Source organism: Plasmodium knowlesi, assembly GCF_000006355.2.
Source record: "Plasmodium knowlesi strain H genome assembly, chromosome: 11".
Lineage (NCBI taxonomy): Eukaryota > Apicomplexa > Aconoidasida > Haemosporida > Plasmodiidae > Plasmodium > Plasmodium knowlesi.
The window spans coordinates 340336-361674 of record NC_011912.2 but is presented as its reverse complement, the minus strand read 5'-3'; the positions used below and the strand labels follow the sequence as shown (position 1 = coordinate 361674).

General features: G+C 36.8%; 4 protein-coding genes across 4 annotated transcripts; all 4 read left to right on the top strand.

Moving 5' to 3' along the window:
* Positions 1-1199: 1199 nt before the first annotated feature.
* PKNH_1108800 (3'-5' exonuclease, putative) lies at positions 1200-3591 on the top strand (the record flags this gene model as incomplete). Its single annotated transcript, XM_002261228.1, has 2 exons — positions 1200-2247; positions 2423-3591. 2 exons carry the CDS (start codon positions 1200-1202, stop codon positions 3589-3591), a joined length of 2217 nt encoding a protein of 738 aa, XP_002261264.1.
* A 526-nt stretch (positions 3592-4117) lies between these two features.
* Positions 4118-5275, top strand: PKNH_1108700 (conserved protein, unknown function; the record flags this gene model as incomplete). The annotated part of the gene is made up of 3 exons (XM_002261227.1): positions 4118-4541; positions 4714-4821; positions 5013-5275. The coding sequence occupies 3 exons, from the start codon at positions 4118-4120 to the stop codon at positions 5273-5275; spliced, it is 795 nt and encodes a 264-aa protein (XP_002261263.1).
* Positions 5276-7843: 2568 nt separating this feature from the next.
* On the top strand, positions 7844-12031 carry PKNH_1108600 (conserved Plasmodium protein, unknown function; the record flags this gene model as incomplete). The annotated part of the gene is made up of 1 exon (XM_002261226.1): positions 7844-12031. One exon carries the CDS (start codon positions 7844-7846, stop codon positions 12029-12031), a length of 4188 nt encoding a protein of 1395 aa, XP_002261262.1.
* Positions 12032-14075: 2044 nt separating this feature from the next.
* PKNH_1108500 (conserved Plasmodium protein, unknown function) lies at positions 14076-20430 on the top strand (the record flags this gene model as incomplete). The annotated part of the gene is made up of 2 exons (XM_002261225.1): positions 14076-16142; positions 16255-20430. The coding sequence occupies 2 exons, from the start codon at positions 14076-14078 to the stop codon at positions 20428-20430; spliced, it is 6243 nt and encodes a 2080-aa protein (XP_002261261.1).
* Positions 20431-21339: the final 909 nt, after the last annotated feature.

Genomic DNA, 21339 nt, shown 5'->3' with positions numbered 1-21339 from the left:
GTGGATACATTCTTACGGGTGTACAGGTAACGCGACTTTACTGCGTTGGCCCATTTGAAAAAATTCCTTACCGGGGATAATTCGCCCCTCACGAAATTGCATCCCCTGCCTGTTGTATTTAATGAAATTATTATTTTATTTTTTTTTTTTTAAGTATTTATAATTTACTTCATTTTGTCCACTTTTGCCGGCCCCCGGTGTTTCCGTTATATAATCCTTCCGCTCTGTATTTATATGTGTATACATGTGTGTTATTTTCTACGTGTTTGTATTTGTGTGTATTTGTAATTATATACTTTGCAGCTCTGTGTGGGTATATACCCCCCAGCGCATATGCATTTTAGTTTCATTTTCCTAATTAAAAGTTTTCACATCCCCGAAATTACTACGCGAACGGAGGAATGGCACCATGGTGTGTGGTGATCAGCTTTCCCGTCGTTCTTGTCCTCCACCAGGGGGATAGCTTCAATTTTGTTTCATTATGTAAAATTGTCAGTTTCATGTTTGTTTGTTCATAAGTTTTTAAAACAATTAGGAGCTATCTTAAATACAAAAGTTTAATCATCCTTTGTGTTGGTAGGTAAGTGGGTCATGCGCAGAAATGGAGAGTGAGTTGTTCGGCATATGGATACGAACGGTGGAAACGAATGAACGCCATTGTGGTGGAAAAGAAAAAAAATCATAAAATGGAATGCGTTTTTCGGGCAGGTGGAAAGAACAGTCAATATGAAAAAAAAAAAAAAAAAAAAAAAAATGAGCAACAGATGGAGTGGAACAAAAGAATCCCTAGTGTACACACGTTGGAAGAAGAAACAACATCTGTGGAGATTACTTTGAGGAATAATTTCTACTTGTGATAAGTTGCCTTTTTGGTTCATGCCATTTGGTCGTTCTTACCCTTCTCTGCGGTGTCCGTTACTTTGGATTAGCCCCACCTAGGCTAAAAAAACGTATGCTTTTTTTTTTTTTTTTTTTTTCCCCCCATTTTTGAAAAAAAAAAAAAAAAAAAAAAAAAAAAAAAGCGAACAAACGATGGGCACACCCTTATGTGAATAAATTATTCCGCGCAATTATTACCCCTAGTGGAATCAAAACTTCCTCCCTTTGTTCCACTTGGCCTTGGTTCTACCGTTTTTATAAAATCCTGTTAGATGACAAAAAGAAAAGCTCCTCGCTATGAACAGTGCTGATCGGAAAATATGCAAAAATGGGGAATGAAATTGAAGGCGAAGCGGCAACCTCCGTTTTTTGTGATCAGGTGTGATGGAGGAATTCAATCTAAGAATCTGTTTTCAAGGGGGAGAAGTACGCTCGAAGTGAACCGCGATACGAGTCTACCATTTCGCCGGGAAAAATATGTCGTACTTGATGTGTATGACTGTTTCGACGAGTTAACAAATTGGAAAAGGAGTTACTTAAAAAATGTAGTTGGGAATACCTTTATGAGAGTTAATTTGAGCCTCCTTTCGAGCAGGAAGCGATACAGTCATTGTTACTGTACCGACAACAAAGTCTACGTGAAGGGAGAAATTTACGACATTCTTCCCCCCCTATGTAGGGGCAAAGAAATCGAAGCCATTGTGGCGAACTTGATTTTCTTCATTTTAAAATTTGTGAATCTTAAAAATGTAGAAACAGCAGAGGAGTATAAGGAGAACATAAAAAACGTGTACACCAACTTGATCAGGTGTTACCACAAGATTTTTGCAGATAAAGGAATACATGGCGAGTATATTTTTTGCATTTTTAACGATGAAGTTGTAAAATATGTTAGTCCTTCATTGAAGAAAAATAAAAAAAACATCATCCAGGAAATTGTGCTAAACAGCTTATGTTTTTTTTTTAAAAATAATGAAAGACATAAAAACAGATTAGACCCCAATTTGATGTGCGAAATTATCAAGTATAGAAAATTCTTGTACATATTAGAGTGCATATCCTTTGATCACCACCTGTTGAGGGAAGGCTTGACTGCTCGCAATGTGGACTATCTATTTAGTAACTTTTTAAACAACCGAGCGTATTTCTGTCAGGCCATTTCCTTAGCCTCCTTCTTTCTGTCTGATGAGCATATAGGTTTTAGTTCTCCCTTTAAGGAAAACAGCGCTTATAACTGCAGGATTCTGCTAAAGTATATACTACAAGCTCAGTCCAAGAATTGTCTCTTCTTATTTTTGGATGGAATCAAGTGCGAGGATTTGAAGAGGGGCGTCTATCGATGGCTGACATCTGTGGATGAATCATCAGGTGGGGCTCTCTCCCGTTCCGCTGCGTTTTGCGACAAAATATTTTTTTGTTGAGGCCATTTGGCGAGGCTGTTCGCCGAGTCAATTGTACAACTTAGCTTTTCACAGTGTAATATACACCTGGTAACACCCACCTCCTATCTTCACCTCGTAACTTCACCGCCCAACCTGTGCAGGGTTCTTTGCCGACTACTGGGGATACCTCGCGGTGCGGGAGTACCTACTGCTAAGCAAGGCAAAGGAGAAGGAACAAGCCCAAGGGGGGTCGCGCAGCGACGGAACCCTTAGCAAAGGAACCATCAACGAAGGAACCCTTAACGGAGGAATTCGAGACGGAATTTGCGTCTCATGGGAGAAGAAGCCACTCCATCCATACAGTGACTACTACGTGCTTCCAGAAGAAATGAGAAACATAAAAATAGTAACTAATGTAGAAAGTTTGAATATGATGATAGGAACGATAAAGTTGGCTCAGGAAAAACACTGGATGGATAACATATACAACGATGACAACGTGTACACATCCCAATCATGCAACCACATAATAACTGCAGAAGATATTAATAACCACTTGAGGGGGGGAAAGAAGAAGTATTACATTGGCATTGATGTGGAATGGAACAGAAACCAAAAGGCTAGCATCATTTCACTCGCAACAATGGACCATATTTACCTAATCGATCTGCTAGTGATGGATTATAATTACAAACTTTTAATTCAATCGTTTTTTAAATGGTTACTTGAAAACCCGTTCATCTGTAAGCTCTTTTACAACTTCTCCTGCGACATGCGTATTTTAAATTCTTTTTTTCAAGGAGTATCAAATGTGTATACCTACCTGAATGTGACCGATCTGAAGGACCCCCTAATTTTTCACAAGAAAAGTGGGAGCAATCTGGACATTTCGGATAGTGCTGTTTCCGCTGAATTGTTTAACCGAAATATAATTGATACGAATAACATTGAGTTATTTAAACAGGTAACAACAAGTAGCTTTCGCGACTTCAAGGGCAGAGTGAAACATGGAGATGGTGATCATCTGGGGGGAAAGATCAATGTACATCCAAGTAACACAAGTGATAAGATTCATTTTAAGAGTCTGAATCATTTGTGCCAACAAATCCTTGGAAAAAAATTAAATAAACAATTGCAGTTATCCAACTGGAGTAGAAGACCATTAATGGAGAGTCAAATATGTTACGCCGCCACCGATGCCTATGTCCTCATCGTGTTGGAACAACTCCTCATTGAGAGGAATTATTGCTCCACCTGTTTCTCAAATAGTAGTAGCCTTAGTGATTTATTTGTTCAAAAATACAAATGTAGGAATTGTTCATGGGAATAGTTTGTTCCAGGGGTGAGGAGTTAAACTAGGGATAAAAACCATGTCGAAGGAAGGAAATGCGTCTGGTGAAGTGGATACACATTCTCTCGTTTCTACATATGTGCGTATTTCGGATGACCAACGGGTAAGAACGGTGTACGTACATATGTAAAAAAATATAAAAAAAAAAAAAAATAATGTATGTGTATAGCTGTCCACCATAAAGCTAACCCTCACCCCCTCCATTAATGAATTGCCAACGCGGAGGAATTTCCAAAAGAACGTTTCACATTTTCTCTCAACGTTGTCCCTGTGAAGGCACACATATTGTAAAAGTAATATCATTCTAAAAAGGCTAAATAAGCAGATTGTTGTTTAACCCCCCCACACGTTGTATTTTATTTTATTTTTTTTTCACAATTTGGCGGGCATACGTGTGTTTTTTTTTTTTTTTTTTTTTTTTTTTTTTTTTCGTGTAATAACTTATGTGTCCTTTTTCTATTTCGCGAGCCAACTTTCGAGAAAGGTCCACTTAGAGGAAACCGCCATGGACGTGTTATGTCTTAAGTGGAATGACAAAATGAAAAATTTACGCTTTAAAATAAATAAACTGCGTAACGATATAGATGATTTTAAGAGGATTACCATTAATACGTGCATTCAAAGAAATAAAAAGGTGTCCTTTTCAAACCTGAACAACAACATGCAAAGAAGAGAACTCATAAGCATGAACAATTACGAAGTGAAACCTAATTTGAAAAAAATAAATAACTGCAATTATGTATTACGCGATGACAAATGTAGTAACATAGGCAATGTGGCTTTGCCCCTCTCGAAGAATGCGTCTAATAGAATCATCAAGACGAATGACGCCAAAGCACTGGACAAAAAAATATCCCTGAAATTTACCTCAAGAAATAAGAGAAAAAATGAAAAGGTTATCAAAATGAATGATAGGAAGTGGCTAAACGGTTAGTGCGAAAGTGGCATAGAGCATGGTCCACAGCAGGGTACCCCCCCACCCCCGAAGAATATACTTCTTTGCCAAATCGTGGAACGGATCAATTCGACCCGAAAAAAATAAAACATACCCATGTGCAGAAAATCTGCACCCCCTCCTGAATCTTTCACCCCTCGCCGCAGCGACGAAGCATATGAAAGTCGAGAAAGGAAATGATATCGGAATGGAGAAAATTTTCGAAAAAAAAAAAAGCGCGAAGAATAGGAGATTGTACTTGGAGGGGGAAATGGGTAATTCCGCGAAAGCATGCAGTTGCATGGAGGATAATTGGTCCAAAGTGGAAGCATCTTATTTTAATTGTTCACCTCTTGCCCGTGTTAATGTACTAACGTGATGGCGTTATAACGTGCTGCTTTGTCATCATGCCGCTACATTGTCCGCGTGTCCCTCCTGGTGGGAATTTCCCCTCTCACCCATTTAGGCAACATACAGGCGTACCCAATTTACTCCGACTTGGAAGTGGGGTTCGAAAATATATCACGCCTTGAGGATGAAGCTTTGTCAAAAATAAAAAAGGAGAGTCAGGATGACGACGATATCAAAACGTCCAAGCAACTGGCCGAGTGGAGCTCAGATATGGTTCACAAGTATCTTGAGGAGACCATTGAAAAAACGAGAATACTTTTTCAAGGTGTGGATTTGAAAAGTCGACAGGAGGAAATTTTCAGGAGGATGAATTCTTAGAGGGCTGTCGAAAAGGTGTTGCGAACTCACTTTGACAGTTTTACCCAAACGCATGTATATGCCGATGCGCATACTTACATGTGTACCCATACATTATGCACACTCGTTTGGGAAGAAGCACTAGCATAAGAGGACAAGACGCGTGATGCCAAGCATCTCTCTCTGTCTCCCTTCAAAGCTGCTCCGAAAAACATACCACTTGTAAGCGCAAAGATGTAGAACAAAAGGGAATGTTTTTTCGACAAAAGTTAAAACATTTTTTTTTTTTTTTTTTTACCCACCAATTTGTTGAACGTACGTTGTTGATTATGTTGTTGATTATGTTGTTGATTATGTTGTTGATTATGTTGTTGATTATGTTGTTGATTATGTTGTTGATTATGTTGTTGATTATGTTGTTGATTATGTTGTTGAAGGTATGTTTCTTGGAGTTGCTTTTCGCGTCTTATCCTTTGTGCGCCAGTGTGTTCATACAAATGCATGTGTTATACTTACGTGCATATGTGCACACATGGCATTTCTACGCTGTCTTGTCTTTAATAATTCGTTATATCTGTAATGAGCGTCGCTCTATTGTGCCATTTTTTTTTTTGTGCCCTTTTTCCATTCTGGCATTTCCAGATACAACCCGCCTCGTGGCAATCACGTTGAGCGAACTATACCGCATCGCTTTGTCCAAATATTCTAACAAAAAAGGGTGTAATAGAACTGCGCATTTTGAACGTAGTACGAAGGTGTGCGCAATGGGAGAAGCAGAAAAAAAAAAAAAAAAAAAAAAAAAAAGAGAACTGAACTGAACTCGTTTTTCCATATTCATTGTTTTAATGTTTAGCCTATTTGCAAAGTGAAACTTTTTAGATATATCATCCAGAATGGTTAGTCAATTGTTCTCTACACAAAAGTGCCGCAGTACCATAGCGATGCGGAAAAAGGTGTAAGCAGGTGTTACAGTGTTATGGTTGCGACCTTCGTTTAATGTGCCTGTGGTGGATAAAATAAAATATAAGATTCTACACCGCTGTGATTTGCCAATTTAAGGCATCTTTTCACACTTTCAAGGAAGCAGTGTGCGGGCCGCTTAAAAAAATTTCGAATCCTGGATGCGTTCAGATAACGAGTTTTTTTTTTCTTTTTTTCTCAGTTCTTTGGAAATTGTTGATAAAAATATATAGCCTTCCTTTCTCTCTCGTTAAATTATTTCTTCACGATGAAGGGGGGAAGGACAAGAAAAAAGCGGTATTTTAAAAATGAAAAATAAGCGATGTTTTATAAAAAATGCCTTCCGAACCAGATGAAAAAAAAGTGTAGCCAAATGTGACAAAAAAGAAAAAGAAAATGCATTTAACAACCAACCCTACTTTTTTTTATCCAAAAAATAAATGGCACTATATAACCAAACACAGGGAAAAAAAAAAAAAAAAAAAAAAAGTTAACCATAAAAAAGAGTAGCATCAAAAGGGGAAGAATACGAATGTTTGTACAAAATAAAAAGAGAGGAAATGTAAAAAAGGTGTTTAAAGCGAAGATGAGATAATAGGAAAAAATACTACGTTAAGCGCGAACAATATATATATGCATATGCCATTCTTTGGTTATATATAATTTTTATGCTCCTTTTCGCTTTGTATGGGTGAAGCGCGCCTTCAGTTATGCAAAACATACATACGTGCATTTTGCCGCGTGCGATCCTTTTTGCCGTTTATGAGAACATAGATGTGATCTCTTTCATGAGGAGTTTTTTCCGTTCTCATCGTTTTTATTTTGTTAACCTGCCGAGAGTTCGTTTCTACCGAATGTTTTCCCTCCCAAAGCGGACTGTTTTTCCTTTAAAAAGAAAAATAGAACTTCTTAAAAGTGGAATTTTGCGACAATTTTATTCATTCATTTATGTAAGTATTGCACTTTTGCTTTACCTACCCTTGCGCATATGACATTCATATGATTAAGAGTGTACACTTTCTCATGTCCTTACTTTTTCAATTCAGTTATTAAATTTTTTTCTCCTTTTTTTTTGAACATGACCTTACTCGTAATTGTCGCCATGGTGAATGTCTTAAGAGGTTCCTGTAAATGAATTTTTTTTTTTTTAAACACATCCCTTACAAGTAAAAATATTTTGTCGAATAATTTTTTTGTACACTTCAGAAACAGAAGTGTTATATTCTGCCCCTCTGTTACGTTCTTCTACCAACATTTTGCCATCTTTATGCTATCCTTATTTATTTTCTCCTTAAAAATTGAACCTGAAAAAGGTACTTGAGAGAATACGGGGTGTGTGTATGCTAAATGTTTATTGGATCATCACTTCGCACATCTTTACTCAACGCCCACGTGAATTTACCCTCCCCTCATTGCATGCCAACACTTTTCGGCATGCAGATACAGGTCTCCGTGTAGATAAACATCGCTATGTACGTAGGCAGAGTCACACGCTTCATAATCCCGCGTTGGAAAAAATTACCTTGAAAGGAATATATATATATATATATAAAAAAAAAAAAAAAAAAAAAAAAAACACAGAGGAAAGAACGCAAAGAAAAAGAGAAAAGTTCCCTTTATAAAAAGAAAATGAGCAGTCAGCAAGAGGAGAAAAATGTAAGCACAGGAATGTATGATCACTCCAAGAAGGAAAACAAAAATAACTACCAGGAAAATTCCTTCATCAATCTGATGAACACAGATGATAATAAGGTGAAAATGCTTAAGAAGGACAATAACGCAAGTGGGTGCTCTGAAGAAATTGTGGATGGAGAGCTCAAAGGAAAAATTAATCAAAGTGTGTTAAAAGAAGGCACAACAGAAACGCAAGTTTTTAAAACTGATAGTAACACCACAGACGGTGCGAAGAAGAAAGGCAATGAAGTAGTGCATTATAAAGGTAGTACCAATGCAGCAGGGGATATCCCCGTAAAGAATACCATGGAAAGTGTGGCGAATGATAAAAACAGTAACATGTGTAACCATAATAATGCCTCGAAGGAGAGAGATAATGATCACCAACATAGTGGTGTCGCATGGGGTACCAAAAACAAAGACAAAGGAGACAAAAACGAAAGCAGCAACGGAGAATTGGGGGGAAGGGAAAATAGTGAACCATTACACAGAGTGTTAACAAAAAGTGAAGTAAAAGAAAAAGACAGGAGTAATTTGTTACCAAATAAAAATTGCAACGATGATGATAAGTGGAACTCCTTGCAGAATGATAAGGTGCCTCTTACCCAAGAGGAAAAGGAGAAATTCGAAACGAGTCCTCCAACGTGCGACAAAAAGAATGTGAGCAAAGACCCCCCTGCGAATGACAAAAGAGTTTCTGCGTCCAAAGGGGAAAATGACGACAAGAATAAAATTAACACTTCCGTGGAAGTTCCACCTTCTAATATTCCCCCAAAGGGTAGGAATAATTATGAGGAAGAAACGCATAACGCCAAACAAAATAATGAAAAGGCTGAAAACAGAAAGAAGGAAAATGCAACAATGGGAGAGGGGGCGAAACCGAGCGAATCCATTCATAGCGCGAACATAAGGCAGAATAAAAATACCAATAGAAATAAAAATAAAGGTATAGTGAAGGATGATTTAGACGTAATAACCGAGGAAGAAGGAAAGAGTGAAGAGGGTCCAAAAGATGATCACCCGAATGATCATGGAAATTCCAGTGACAACAGAACAGTGAGCGGGAGTAGTAGAAATACCTGCCCCATTAAGCGAAGTGAACATCAGAAGGATAAGGAAAATAGTAATGAAGAATCAACCAGCAATAACATGATGAATCAGAAAAATGGAAATTCCAAAAAATTTCCCGCGTTAAATAATGCCAAAAATGGGACTTTCTTTAAGAAGGAGGTAAGAAGAAACAATGCCAACGTTGGGAGCTCCAACAGAAAGAGTGAGAACTACAAAACAGCTGGCCATAGTAAGAGAGAGGAATGTTGGAAGAGGTGCAGAGACAAAAATGAGGATTACAACATTACAAGCGGGGATAACTTTAGAAATGGAGAGAATTACAAAAATGAAAATAGTTACACTCATGGAGGTAATTCCCCCAACAGCAGCAAAAACAGTCACGGTAGAAATAATGAGATACATAGGGTAAATGAGAGAGGCTTCAAAAATGGCAACTCGTACAGTTATAGAAACGCAGTTAACGGGGTATACAAAAATGTTGGTGGTACAGCCCCAATGGGTAACTCTGCAAAAATGAACGATAATTCCCACAACACAGACAATTATAAAATGAGTAACTACAAGAATTATCATCGTAACGGGAATAATGAAGAACCCACGGATAACACCAACAGGTATGGGGAAAAGAGGAGCAGCCACGACCACAGCGCGCACTGGATGAATCAGAATGAGGAGTACGAACGGTGCGAGCGATACGAACAAAATGGAAAAAACGAAAGCGCTAATTTTAGAAGAAACAATTTTAAGAACAAAAAAGAATCAACGGGCGTGAAGCAGAAGGACTCGCGATTTCAGATGGGGAAAAATTACGCCAAGAAATACGACGCGAATTATTTTGAAAGAAATGACAGCACAAATGTTGGTAACCATAACGGTAGTGCTAGTAAAAAAAAGGTGAATTCGTTTATCAAGCAAACAGAAAATACTAATTATAGCAAACACTTACCCATTAGTGGCGATACAAAAGGGAAGGAGGCCAACGGGGATGATGAAAATGATTCCAATGAAGTGCTTACAGAAGGAGACACAAGTAGAAATAGCAACGAGTTGATGGACAAACAGGGCATACACATGACCAATCCTACTTCCTCATCTCGTACGTACAACAATAGTGGTGAAAAGACTCATAATAATAAACCCCGCGTTGGTAAGAAAAATAGCATTGCCTTAGGTAGTCCTTCACACCACGCTAATATTGACCAGGATAACAAAGCCTATGCTAAATTTACACATACCAATGATGGTAAGGGAAACCAAAAAGAGAGCATCAGCGCTGGTGGCAATTCCGATCACATTAGAAGAGGAAATAAATGGAGTTTTATCTCCAAAGAGGATATGAGCGACAGTGGTCGAAGCAAGATTAATAACAGTGGCGAAAAAGACGTAATGAAGGAGATAAGGAGAAAGGAATTCAAGAAGGAAGATTATCCAACACGGGAAGGAGAAGGAAGCGGTGCACATGTAAAAAAAATAGAACGACGAGAAAAGCCTTTTACTTCTCATTCGAGAGATTCCGCAAGAAGTTCTATATCCACAAACAGGAATGAATACCACCACGCAGCATCGAATGAGGGTGAGAAGGATCACAGAAGCTCACTACAAGGTGAGAAAGATAAGAACCCAAAAAATAGCGGAAAGCAAAAACATTCGAATGGCCCAGAAAATAAAAGGAAAATCTTGACCCCGAAAACAGATCAAAGGAATAGCAATGCAGGCGAAGTAAATCTCTCTTCTAATTTTAAAGAATTCGAATGTTGGATGAGCGGAAGATATAATAAGCTGTTAGAAGAATACATTAATCAGGAAAACAGGAAAAAAAACAACAGTGAAATATTTGAGGATGAAATAAAAGTATACAAACTGTGTTCAAATTACACCAACAGTGGTGTGGAAAAGGACAGCCATGAAAATCTCTCCCATATGGCAGAAACTTTAAGAAGCCGAGACACCAAAGAGGAGGATACCTCAAGAAGTAAGGGCAAAAGGGATGTTCAAACGAACTCAGAAATAGAAAATGAAGGGGAACTGTTGATCGAAGGTAGGAGCGGGTTCTCTAGTCGTAGAAATAAAGGTGAACATGTGGACCACATTGCGGGCGATAATTATAACAGTGGAAAGAGTAATTATTTCTCAGGTTCAAAGAATAACATGGATGTATTAAATAGAAGCGCTGCCCATGAGGGGGAAAAGAAATACTACCAAAGAAATAATAATTACCGCCCAAATCATCAGAAAAGGTCTTTGCATTTATTGCACAAAAATGGTCCACAGAATAACAAGGAATCCTTTTTGAGTTCTTCTCCTGGTATGAAGGAGGACAATTGGGGTAGAGGAGGAGAGGAAGCGGTCGAAAATGCAATCGAGGGCGCAAAGTTGGAAGAAAAGCTAGGAGAAAATACAGACACAGACGTCGAGATAAGCGCTGAAAATAACGTCAACAATAACACCGACAATAATGCCGAAAATAACAATGATGCAAGCGTCCTCCCCTCTATGAAAAAATACGGCGCAAACAATAAGAACAAGAAAGGCGAGGAAAAAGTCAGCGACGGAATCTTCAACAGAAAAAACTATTACGAAAAAAGACCAGCGGGAAAACGATTCGGCAGTAGCAACATAACCACTAAGAAGCTCAGTAGCAACAATGGGTTTTACAAAAACAAGTATCACGCTGGAGACCAAAAGAATGATTACATGAAAAGTGAAATGAACAAGGGGACGTTTTACAAGTCGAATAGACAGGCGATGGGGCAACACAATAATAAGAGGAACAACTGGAGCACGAAATTGGTAAACGACCGGTTTGGAAATCGGTACGAAGAACCCTTCGGTGAGCCCTTTGGAGAAAGACTGAACGAACGATTTAGTAAGAAAAACAATTCAAACGACATGGACAACACGAATGACATGTATTATGCGCCTAAAAAGAACGTAGAAAATTCTGTGTTGCTACGAAATGAAATGGGTACCTCCGCTGCGCATAATATCAATCCAGTTGGGAATAGTAAGAAATCGAATTCAACATATTTAACAGCAAAAAGTGAAGGTGTTAAGAATAGGCACTATGAGTGAATGATGGGCGCGTAAGGTATCCCCTACTCATATGAACAAATCTTCTGAACGAATAAATCTGCGTATTACTAATTTGTATGTAGACACATTTGGCATGTATAGACAATTTGGATAACTGCGAAATGGAAGCGCAATTCGTACGTTTGAATGTTAACTGGTATATTTTCCCACGTGGGTGGTTCTACCCAAAAGGATGAGTTATTCTGTCGATTAATTTGACATATACCAATTTTGGGTCTTCCATGAGAGGAGCCAATCCGGCACTGACATAAATGACATCATAGCAATAAAAATGGACTGGGAATACCGTAGTGTTGACAATTTTAAAATGTGTTAATTAAAATGAGGAGGAAAGATGAAAGAAAAAATCACAACCGTTTAATAGCTGTCCTTAGTTTTTTACATCCTAGAATTTTACTCCCTCCCCAGAAAAAAAATTACATAGTTTTTGAGAAAACCGCAATAGATACTTTTAACTTTATAGCGCCCCAAAGGAAAAGCTATTAAAATTTAAGCTAGCCATTTAGTATTTTTTTTCTTTTTTATTTTTAATACCTTGCCTGATCATAATTTTTTTTTTTTTTTTTTTTTTTTTTTTGTCATTATATACATGTTATTTTTAATTTCCTTTAATGCGTTTATCCATTTATTAATTTATCGATGTGTGTGTAATTTTTTTTTCTCTCTTTCGTTTTTTTCTGCCTTTTCTTTTTCTCTATTTTTTTGTGCATTTTGTTTTCTGTTTTTGTTTTTGTCCTTGTTTTTGTTCTCTTATCTCATCCTTTTTAACCAATTTTTCATTGTCCTACGCTTTTTTTTTTTTTTTTTTTTTTTTTTTCACATTGCTGTCATTACAACTATTAGTACATATCATGTTTTACGCCATGAATATTTAGTCCTGTACTGTAAACATGTATTCTTTAAAGAGGCATATGCTACGCAATTTATAATTATTTTCTTTTAAACACCAGCAGAAAGGAGAAGAAAACTTAAATGCATTTTTAGGAAAAATAACCTGCCCCACGTATTAGTCTGAGCGGCAAAGTTGTGCTACGCTGTTACATACTTTTGCCTGAACAAAAAAAAAAAAAAAAAAAAAAATTAAAATTAAAATATAAAATAAAATAAAATAAAATAAATAAAATAATAAATGAATTAATAAATAAATGAATACTAAAAGGAGGAAACAAATGAGTGAAGAAAAATCACGCTAAGTGTGCTAACGTGAATAAACTCCAAGGAAACCCCTTTGCGCGCGGAACCTTCGTGTGACTAATCTTAAATATATAATGATTTTATTGGCTGAATAAAACTTCGCAACGCAAGTCTTAAAATATTGCAATTGCGAAAATTTGAAAAAACTTGGCTTATTAAAGTAGAACATGGAGAAGTAAAAGAAATTATAATAGGGGAAAAGGAAAACCCTGTGCTTATTTTGCGTAAATGGTTACACTAAGTTGAAGATATATTGTGAATTGCGTATTACACATTTGAGTTTTTTTTATGGTGTTAATAAGAAGCGCATTATTTAACTTCTTTTCCATTTTCTTTTTTTTTTTTCCATGCTACTGTAACTAATTAAGCAATTTACAGGTATTATTTACCTCCACGAAGAAACTACGCGCAGGCCATCGCACATAGTAGACAGAGACAAATGGGATACACAAGCATTTGTACAGACAAAGAGCAATTTCGTAGCTAACCTGTACAACAATCAGCTAACCATACGTATGCACAAAAAGAAAAAGGTGCAGTTATACTGGGTAAGTGCCAAGACAAATGCAAAGATACATAAGGGGTAGGGGATAAAAAAGGAAAACAAAAAAAAAAAAAAGCAAACTGAAATGGATCATATTAGAACAAATAACAAATGAATTCTTTTGCAAAAATTTGCAAAAAGAATTCAGTGCATAACGTCATTAAAAATTCACTAAACTTCGATTCATTTGTGGAAGTAACCCTGAAGTAAACTTTGGAAGAACCACTGAAAGTTCAATGTAATTTTATCACTTCATTTTTTATTTAAAAGGGTCGCTGAAGAATAATGGAAAATTTTATCAAAATAAACGACACGCTATTTCTGGACCTGAATAACTATCATGAGCAAGTAGATGAAACAGAAGACTTAAACATTTTCGAGGCCAACCATGTGGAAGGAGGCGCAAATTACCAACATGACGCAGAAACCAGCTGCAAACTTGAAATAAAGCGCTATGTGGACATTTTTGTCGAGCTGGTAAAGGATAAACATGTCAGTTATGACATTTCTAAAAAGTTTAAGGACAGCAACTTAGATATTATTAGGATCATTCAAGCTATTAATAATTCCCATGTGAAGGGGGAGGAATTACATTTCGCAAGGTTGATGATGATTATATGCTTGAAGAATTACATTTCTCATTACGTAAATAAATATCTAAAGAATATCATAAAAGATTATGAGAAGAGTAAATACAAAAAAGAAGTTAAAAACTTCAACTGTTTGATATATAGCAAAGGCAGTGGAGAGGTACGCAAGGACACGTGGACTAGCCGCCATCAGGAATGGGAAGACAAGACTTATTCAGACAATGCAGGTGCCAACTTTCTGTTCATTAAATTTTTAAGTGAAGATATTTGCAAAAATTTTGAGTTGCTCGAAAATGGCGAGAATACCTCGAAACATATTAGCGAAAAAGAATGGGCATATTTGAAAGATAAAATTTTGCTCCTAATTAAAAATTCATGTGTAATTAACTGTAATGAAAACAAAAAGTTTTCCAACCTGGTGGAGTTCATTAACAAGAATATGTATAGATCTTTTAAAAGGCACAAAAGCATTGTAGAAATGAAGAAGTTTAACATATGCTTATATTTCATTGACATCTTTTTTAACTTATTTTTGATAGATTACCCCTTCAAGTGGGGAAGTTTACTAGGTGATATTTTCAGCACCTTTCATTTTATTTCTATTTATAATAGTAACGACTTGATGAATGTGATAAACGGTGACTACAACTCGACGTTGAGTTGCTTAACCAATTTGATGAAGTTCGATGCTGCAGCTAGCCAAATGGAGAATATGAAAGAAGGGGGGAATAACGAAGAAAACAACACACACCGGGTGGTCATACACTTTCAGAATTTCTACTCCCTCATGTTTATAATGAACAAAATGGTGAAGAAGTACATCCCAAAGACGCAGAACAACAATTCCTATTCTGTACTATATCACAGCTACTTCATCTCGCATATAAATAGTAGCAATAAGGACTTTCTAGAAAACGGAGAATATAGCTCTTTAAGAATACCATGTGAAAATTTATTATCCGGGTTTAAGGACATAATAAAGATATTCTTCCCCATTTTTAACCGATTGCTATGTACTTTGTTGAATTACATGGAGAGTATATACGTGGTGTTTATGGTGAAGAAGATGGTGAAGTTTTTATATAAAACTTTGCTGTGCCATTTTAGTATCTTGCCAGAAGAGTTAATCAAGAACGAACTTGAAATATTATTTACAAATATAGTTAACATATTGGACATTGATTTGGATGCTTATGTACATAAACTTTATTTTACTAACACGAGTGAGTCGTGTGCTAAGGGGACAATATCGGTTGCCAAAATAACGGAAGAAACTTCCTATGAAAATCTAAGCGAACTTATTCATAACAAAGACCATAATATAGATAGGTTATTTTTAATGATCCTTCTGAAGTCGAAAAAGTGGTGTTTAAAAATTTTAAATATGTTTTTGTACAGATCCATTTACTTTGACGAAATGAATGAGACATGGAAAGCATTGCTAAAACATTTCGAAAATAAGTACATAATATTCCTTGAAAAAATTTCCCTTCTCATTTTGAAAGCTATTATCAATACAAATTACACGGACGAAGAAAGAATGCATTACGACAAATTGATCTGCTATATTAGATATGTGGTAGACTTTACTGATTATTTGAATTTCGCCGATAAGTGCCTGTCCTTATCTCTGAATTATCTGTGTATGATAGTTTCCTTCGACCATTTGCAGGTGTTCGTGAAGCAGAATATTTTGAGTGAGGCTTTTTTAGGATGTCTATTCGTGCATATTGGCAGTATTTCCCACGTGGAGTGCGTCGACGTAAGAATGGAATGGTGCACCCTGATGGAGCGTGTAAATTCGTACGTCATTGTGTAGGTTTCTGTGTGCAATTATCCATATCGCCTCTGTTTGCCCCTCCCATCCCTGGCAGAATTTCTTCACGGACGGATCTGTGCAAAAGGAAGAAAGTTTGCTATTTGACAATCTAAAATTTGAGAGGTACATTATTTGCTTTCACAAAATCCCGCTGTACCGAAAGTATCTGTCTGACTATTATGACGACACGAAATCGAAGAACGTGTTGAAGAAGTATGTCAATTACATCATTTTTCTTTTTTGCGAGTTGCTGGATAAGTATTTTTACGACGTGATATTTTACTTAGACGCAAATGTGAAGGAGCACTTGCGAACCTGTTTAGTTATCCAGAACGAGTACATGCACGTGCTATATCCCGACATGTTTGTGAAGAAGGAGATGGACTTTTCCAACGACGTCGTGGAGATTAGCTGCTACAAAAAGAGCGACCTTTTAATTAACGCAGAGATGTGCATGAGAACAAAGAATCACAACATATACATAAACAGTGTGATTTCCTGCATTTCTCAAATCATTCAGAAGCACATGAGGGAAAATGACATGCAGGAGAAGGTGGATCTTTCGTTGTTTTCTTTATTAAACAGTGACACATTTAACAGCTTGATTTTTATCATTAAGAATTTTCCCTTGTATAAGTATTCGCAGGAGGAACTAATTTTCAAAGATCTGTACAGCATGCACAATAAACATAACTTAAACTTGAGTTGTTTGATTATGAACGACATAAATTTGTACAAGTACTTTTCCTTGTTTATGTTTTTAGTGTACTACAAATGGGTGTTTATCATGAGGGTATTGCGCGGCGTCATAGACGAAGGGGTGTTACTAGGCGGGGTGGCACCTCCCACATGTAGCGCGTTTGCTGCGTCTGGTGGGACTGGCGAGTGTGATGCATTGCCGACATGTGTCATGACCCCCACTTTTGCCGGCTCCCCCTCGAACCAGAATGGTGGAAGAACAACTCGCGAAACCGAAGACTTAACGATCGACGACTACATTGAGGAGTACTGCAAAAATAAGAAGAAGTATAAGCAGCACCTTAGTAGTAATGAAAAGGAAATCGAAATGTTTGATCAGATTGTGACAGACTTTAAGATCAGAGATAAGTCCTTTTTTCTGAACTACATGCTGGTGAATATATTTCATCCCTACTCGAATAACCTAAAGAGAGTAATAATGTGGATGCTAAAGGAATACAGTAGCATGACAAAGTTCAGCGAAAATATTTTGCAGTTCTTCTTTTACATGTGCTTTATAAATTTGTTCTATTTTGAGAAGCACTTAAAATTTAAGTCATTCGACACGCTTATTAATTTAATGTACAAGTATGGGATTCCCAGGCAAATATTCTACAATGATTTTAGAGAAATTTTCACATTTTTATTCTTCCAACTGCTAATTCTGTTCATAAAGAATGAGTCGAATTCGCATGACAATGAATTTTATGAAGACAACGTGAACGTTCTTCTGAGTCAAAATCAGGAGAAGAGATATCTTGTGAGCTATCTGAAGGGGGAAGATAGCCCCCTTTTCGAATACACATGTGAGAAGGCAAAACTGTGGAGCAGTTATCTGTATAACCAAGTGAACTGCTTCACAGACTTTTTTATCAATGATGTGTTGTATCACAATTTTCAATACTATATAGAGAAAATGGAGGTGCGGAATTTAAACCAGTTTTTGAATTTTATATCGTTATTTTACCAAAACGAGATTAACAATAACATTTTTTTGTTTATCAACTTGCTGAACGAGTCGCTGTTGGACACTACTTCGTCGTACATGTCTGGCAGCGAGAAGGAGCATTCTTCCTTTTTGAGGGCCTTGAAATTCTTTTCCTTTTTTCTGGAACATTACAAAAACGCTAGCAGTACACAGGATGTGCTCATAATCAAAATACTACAGGGCGAAAAATTTATCGCCTACTTTAAGAATATAGTGAGGACGGTGAAGAAGAATCAGGTGTGTGAAGAAATACTAAACGAGATATACTACATACTACACATTTTTACGAAGAATTCTTTATTCAATTATAAAATATTTTGGTTTTATTTTTTGTATTCTGTGGCGTGCATTTCAAAAAGTTTGAATGTATTTCAGCTGAGGGAGGTAACCAAGTTGGAAAAGGTAGCGAACATTCCTGTGTACCTATTTCAATTTTTCAGCAATGTGATAAGGAGAGATGTTCTTTACTTCTTCTTTACTTTGGCCGAGGAGAAGCCATTCAGTGCGAATTGTTTAAATATTTCTCTGGTGGAAATTTTTCGAAAAATTAGTTTGCTACTAATTCTTCTGTCAGAAAAGAACTTGAATGAGCAGCACTTTTGCAACAATAGTACTTTGCATATATGTGGGTTGTATTTATATAATAATTTACTATTCTATCTGTTTATGTTGCTCGGTAAAAATAAAATATTTTTTACCTACCTGTTTTGGGGCAAATTGCGAAAGGCGTACGAGTTGCTTCAGGAGGAGGAAGGTGCACATTTAAGCGACATGGATGATGTTGTTTCGAATTATTCATTTAGTAAGTTTGATGAAATGAGTGGCACCAGCAGAGAATGCAACAATGGCGATTTTGTTTTTCTGGACGATGAGTTTTTGGAAGGGAATTGCACAGACGGGGTGGGTTATGCCATGGGTGATGCTGTGGGGGATTGTGCGGACGACGCGTCAGTGGATGACCCGGATGCGGATCAAGGGGGAGGCATATACGTAGAGGTGGATGAGGAGGAAAATGAAAAAAATGCACACACAAGTGAGGACACGATGCAAAATTACTCAATGAACCCGAAAAGCCTTTCGAGCGACCTCTCATTTCAGAAAAGCGATCTAAACGACAGCATGTATGAGACAGAGACAAATGGCGAAAGTTGGAAGGGGGAAGTTCTTTTCTACAAGGAGATGAAAAATTATTTCCTGAACAAGAAAAAAAAATTAAAAAGTAGGAGGAAGAAAAAGAAAAAGAATAAGGAAAGTAATACAAATAAGTGCAGTCATCTCAATGGTGGTAGTGGGGATATTACCAAGAACGTGCATAGCAATGACTCCTCTCATAGGAACATCAACGGGGGGGATGTAAACCAAAGTAGGGAGAATAAAATTGTTAAGTTATTAAACACGGTTTATTTTAACATATTCCTTTTGAAAGACAAAAAGAATGAACACATAAAAATGTTACTAAAAACGCTGAAATCTATAAACCATAATTTAGTTCTGAACGATTCCGAGAGTGAATACCACAAGTATACAATGTTGCTGATGTTACAGAAGAAGAGATACATTTATCAATCCCTCTCTCTGTACGTTTTTATGGACATACAGGATTTTTTCGCTATTTTGGTGAGGGAAAATATATTGGGTTCCATCATCGATGAGTGGTTAAATGATATATTTTATATCTACCAAAATTCGGACGACCTGAAGTATTTCATTTTTGCCTTTTCCAACATATTGATATATCTGTGTATGTATGAGCAGAAAAAGAGGGAGTTGGCTGGTTGCGCTTCCGGGGGTGAGGAAGAAAAGGGCTTTCGATTCCTCAAAAGTTCCAGCACTACCAACAGTAGCATGAACAACTTTGACACCATTTTGAGAGAAATAAAATTGGAATTTTTCGATGAATATGCCATAGCACAGCTGAGGGAAAGACTACCTCGAATTATCAACGCTGTGGTGAATGTCTTTTTGATTCTTCCTATACCGTATGAGGAGAACGTTAAAGTGTTTAAGAAAAATATACTTCGGAGATTAGCCCCCATCTGCGGTGAAGGAGACAACATCGAAAACAATAATTTGCTAAAATTTAACAGTGACAACAGTGCTACGGATAACTTGAGCGCAACTTTCAAGGAAATCCATTTCAATGATTTACTTCAAAATATTGAATTCATGCATTTGAATAAGTATGAACAGAAGTTTTACGAGAGGAACCAGAATTCATTAAAATTTTCCTACGACAATGTGGTTCATATTAACAAATCGGAGGACTTAATCCTTTATGATAAGAAAATATCAATCAACTATTATTTCCAAAGTAGCATACATGATGATTTTGTGAATAGGCTCGTTTCCGAATGCAATGATGAGCATTTTAAAATAGCTCTGTATGCACGGAAAGCCTTTTCCTTACTAAATCAGGAGTTCTTTTCGAATGATGATTTGATCGGTATTCTTGGCTGTTCTGATAAGTATTACAACTTTGTGAATGTCATTCGGCTGGACATATGAGCCAGAAAGTAAGGAAAAAAAAAGAAGCACAGGTAGCTAATTCATCGAAATGTTTTTTTTTTTTTTTTTTTTTTTTTTTTTTTTTTTGTTTTATCGCTAGTCATGTGGCCTGCTATATGTCTCATTTTACTTTTTATTCATTTTTTTTTTTTTGAGTCGCGCATATGTGTTACGTATTGCATATGCATTGTTGCAAACACGTTTGAGTAGACACCCCTTTTTGATCGGAAGGGGTCATCTTCTTGGGAGGAACTGCGATGGTACCTAATTGTGATGTTCAACAAAAAAAAAAAAAAAAAAAAAAAAAAAAAAAAATGCCTACGTTGTTGGGTGAACATTTCAGGTGTACGTTTTGTCCGCGTCGTTTACGTTGCGCAACGCGTGAATCAGTGCACAGTCGAATGAAAGTAAATGAGGAAAAATGGCGAGTAAAATAACGAAGATAGTGTAGAAATAACACATCCCCTATATCATACGCAACGGTTAAGTGGGATGTAAATACCCGCATAGCAACTTCGCACGGATTGTAGACACTACATTTTAGCGAAGAAGAAGTTCATTTTTACTAAACGGATGTGTACATTGTTTTTTTTTTTAAAAAGAAACGGGATTTCACGCCAGGCATATGTCACAAAGCTGGGTACGCTGGGCGTGAAAATTACGCACACTTCGCATTTTTCAATAACACCTTTTTTTTTTGTTTATTCTTGTTAGTAAATCTGCTTAATTAAGCGATACCTGTTCGCTTGCCAATTTGTTAACTTGTTAGATTGTTTGTCTGTTCGCTGTCTTCGTTTGCCTTTTTTCTGCAGCTGCGCTTTGCGTAGGATGTAAGGCAATTTCGATAATCGGCTCGATTTGCAACTGTAACGAACGCTGAGGCGAACGCGCTAACGCAATAACACACTG